We start from the raw sequence: 2,903 nt of genomic DNA, 5'->3' as shown, positions 1-2,903 counted from the left end.
TTAAACTGTAACCCCACCTATGTTCTCTTCCTGTAACTTCCTGGTCTGGAAAATAAATGCATGATGAGAACCCCAATTTGGGGTTAATTTCCCAAGGAACGGATGACTCTCACTTGAGGATTCTGGGGAAGTTAACCACTTTGGGACTTCTCACTGCTCAGAAGAGATGGGCTTTGAGTAATCCTTTGTGGCTCTGTCACCCAGGGGAAGTGGGGTGATAAATCCGTGGGGGGAAAAGCAACACCCGTTTGATCTTTAAAAACAAATGAAACTTAAGTAACCCTCACCACACCGAATCTTGCTTGAAGCATTTGTAGGATGTCCCCTGCCCTGGACTGTCTCTCCACACCCAGCCCCAGCCCCCGCCCAGCTTAGCCCAGACCACTGGGACTCCACACTGAATCTTTGGCATAGGTGCACCTGCACCTTGGGCCAGGTGCACAGCAGGGCTCAATAAATAGGACAGAAGGACCCAACAGCAGAGGACTGGCCCTGTCCTTGCCATGACTTAGTGTATGCCCTCGAACAAGCCCACTCACTTCTCTGGTCTTCAACTCCCTTGTCCATAATATGGGACAAACGTCCCTCAGCTGCCTGTTTCCTGTGGCCACTGTGATGTTCAAAAACATCCTGGAACCAGGAAACATAAACTGAGCAGCCGCAAAGCCGTGGGGTGGGTGCTACGTGAGGGCAGCCACGCGTGTGCCCTTGCTCGGGCCACTGTCACAGGGGCTGTGGCCTGAATATTGGTGTCCCCCCAAAATTCATGTGGTGAAATCTTCACCCCTAAGGTAATGATATTAGGAGGTGTGGCCCTGGGGAGGTGATCAGGTCATGGGGATGGAGTCCTCTTGAGTGGGATTAGTGCCCTTATGAAAGGGACCCTGCCCCTTCTGCTGCATGAGGGAGTGTGGAGAAGACGGCCCTCCACAGACACTGGCTCCAGCCTCCAGAACAGTGAGCGGTTTCTGTTGTTTACAAGCCACCCAGTCTATGGCATTTTGTTACAGCAGCCCAAACAGTCTAAGACACAAGGTACCACAAACTGAGTGTTTTAAACAGCAGAAGCTTACTGTCTCACGGTTCTGGAGCTGGAAGACTGTGATGAAGGTTTGAGCAGGGCCATGCTCCCTCAAAGTCTCCAGGGTAGGATCTGTTCCAGCCCTCTCTCCAGCTTTGCGTAGTTCTTGACTTGTGGGAGCACTGTTCCAGTCTTCACGTCGCGTTCTGCCCGAGTGCCTGTCTGTGTTCAAATTTCCCCTTTTCATGTTGGATTAGGGGCCCACTCTACTCCAGCATGACCTCATTATAACTAATTACATCTGCAATGACCTTATTGCCAAATAAGGTCACATGCCAGGGTACTGGGGGTCAGGAATTCAACACATGCATTTGGGGGCGACACATTCAGCCCACAACACCTTGCACAATGACATATTTCCCTGGCCTGCTTGCCTGTCTGTGTTGCTTGTGTTTCCAAGCCCTTCCTCTACCGCAGGCATGTCTTGGGGTCACCGTTGGGTGCACAGGTGTAGCTGACACAGGAGTCAAGGAAGCTGAGCTCCGCTGGTCACTGGGTCCCAGGGTGGTCAGATTCTCCCTTCATCTCCCTCATGAGGAGAAGTGCTTGGGGAGAGCACAGGGGTCTCTCTAGGATCTGGAACATTGAGGGGGCAGCGTGGAGTGAGCCCAGGGCCCTTGCTGAGCACTGCCCCCTGCCCCGCCTCCCTGCAGTATTTCAGCCTCTATCCCGAGCACGGAGGATTCTGAATCAGAAGAGAGAGAGAGACATGGCAAGAGAGCCACATCAGAAGATATCCAAGGCAGCTTCTCCTCGCTGGCCCTGGGAGACAAGGCAGGGAAAGAATCTGCTCCTGAAGCTGAGAAGTAGGTGCCACAGCAGCCTGGGGCCGCAGAATGGGCGTGGCCCACAGCAAGGCCACAGGCCACAAAGGCCACCACAGGGCTATGTGACCTTGGCAAGTCACTTCCCCCGCAAGCATGGGTCATCTCCAATGATCCCTAACATCTGGCCTGTTTTATCAACACAATGTCCACTTAGGCAATGAGGCTGCTTCCCAGGGCTGCTAGCAGCGGCCTGGGGTGGAGATTATGGCCTTTTGTAGACTTTGCAGCAAAACCCCACGGTCCAGGCCCACCTGTCTGAGAAGGGTGGAGACTGCCCTGCTGTCTCCCTGCAAGAAACTTGCTGGACCCGTCAAAATTCACCAACCTGGTGGTGGTAACTGAAATGAATCATGTGTTCTGCTAGGCATGGAAATTGCACATTTCTCGTGAAGATAGAAAACTGAAACCATGAGCATGTAGAAAGGTCACAGGTGCCACCAGGACCCCAGGTTGGAACAACACCCAGATGGCCTCACTTGTGCAAGGGAGAGGGCCATGCCCACCTCTGCCCAGAGCAGGCCAGGGCCTGGACTCTGCTCAGACCATCCCTTCCCACCAAGTTGCCAGCATTTGCTTCTCTCTATTTTTGATATTCAGGTTGAAAGAGCCTGAAGTGGAGCTACATCCTTTCAGCAAAATTGGGAAGAGCAGCAAGATGTTGACCGCCTGGAAGAAACAGGCCTCCAAGAAATGACGGCCTCCCGAGCATGCCAGGCCAAAGGCTGGGATCTGCTCCTCCCACGCCCAGCCCTGCCTCCGCATCTCCCATCCCCTTCTTGTAATAAACAAGCATGCCTCCAGCGTCTGGGTGAGGCCATGGGATAGGCCGGGCAGGCCTGGCTCATCTGGCTCCAGCAAGGCCAGAGGTCCCCAACAGCCCTGTTCCAGGCCGAGTCCCTCGAAACTTGGTTACCCCAACTCAGAGCTTCCTCTGTGGTCAGTTAAGTCGGCCTGAGAATCTCCCACTCCCAAGAAACGTGTCTCAATGCAGGGGG

At 53.8% G+C, this 2,903-nt stretch overlaps 1 protein-coding gene across 1 annotated transcript in view; it reads left to right on the top strand.

The window, feature by feature from the left end:
- Positions 1-2,602, top strand: part of LOC103582895 (chromosome unknown open reading frame, human C3orf20) — an 87,394-nt gene extending 84,792 nt beyond the window's left edge. Inside the window, exons 15-16 of the mRNA XM_008564366.1 lie at positions 1,735-1,887; positions 2,506-2,602. Of these exons, the coding sequence (XP_008562588.1) occupies positions 1,735-1,887; positions 2,506-2,602 (250 nt within the window). The remainder of the gene's footprint in view (positions 1-1,734; positions 1,888-2,505) is intronic.
- Positions 2,603-2,903: the final 301 nt, after the last annotated feature.

The sequence above is a fragment of the Galeopterus variegatus genome, unplaced genomic scaffold, assembly GCF_000696425.1.
Source record: "Galeopterus variegatus unplaced genomic scaffold, G_variegatus-3.0.2 Scaffold185, whole genome shotgun sequence".
NCBI lineage: Eukaryota > Metazoa > Chordata > Mammalia > Dermoptera > Cynocephalidae > Galeopterus > Galeopterus variegatus.
This window is presented reverse-complemented; position numbering and strand designations above follow the sequence as displayed.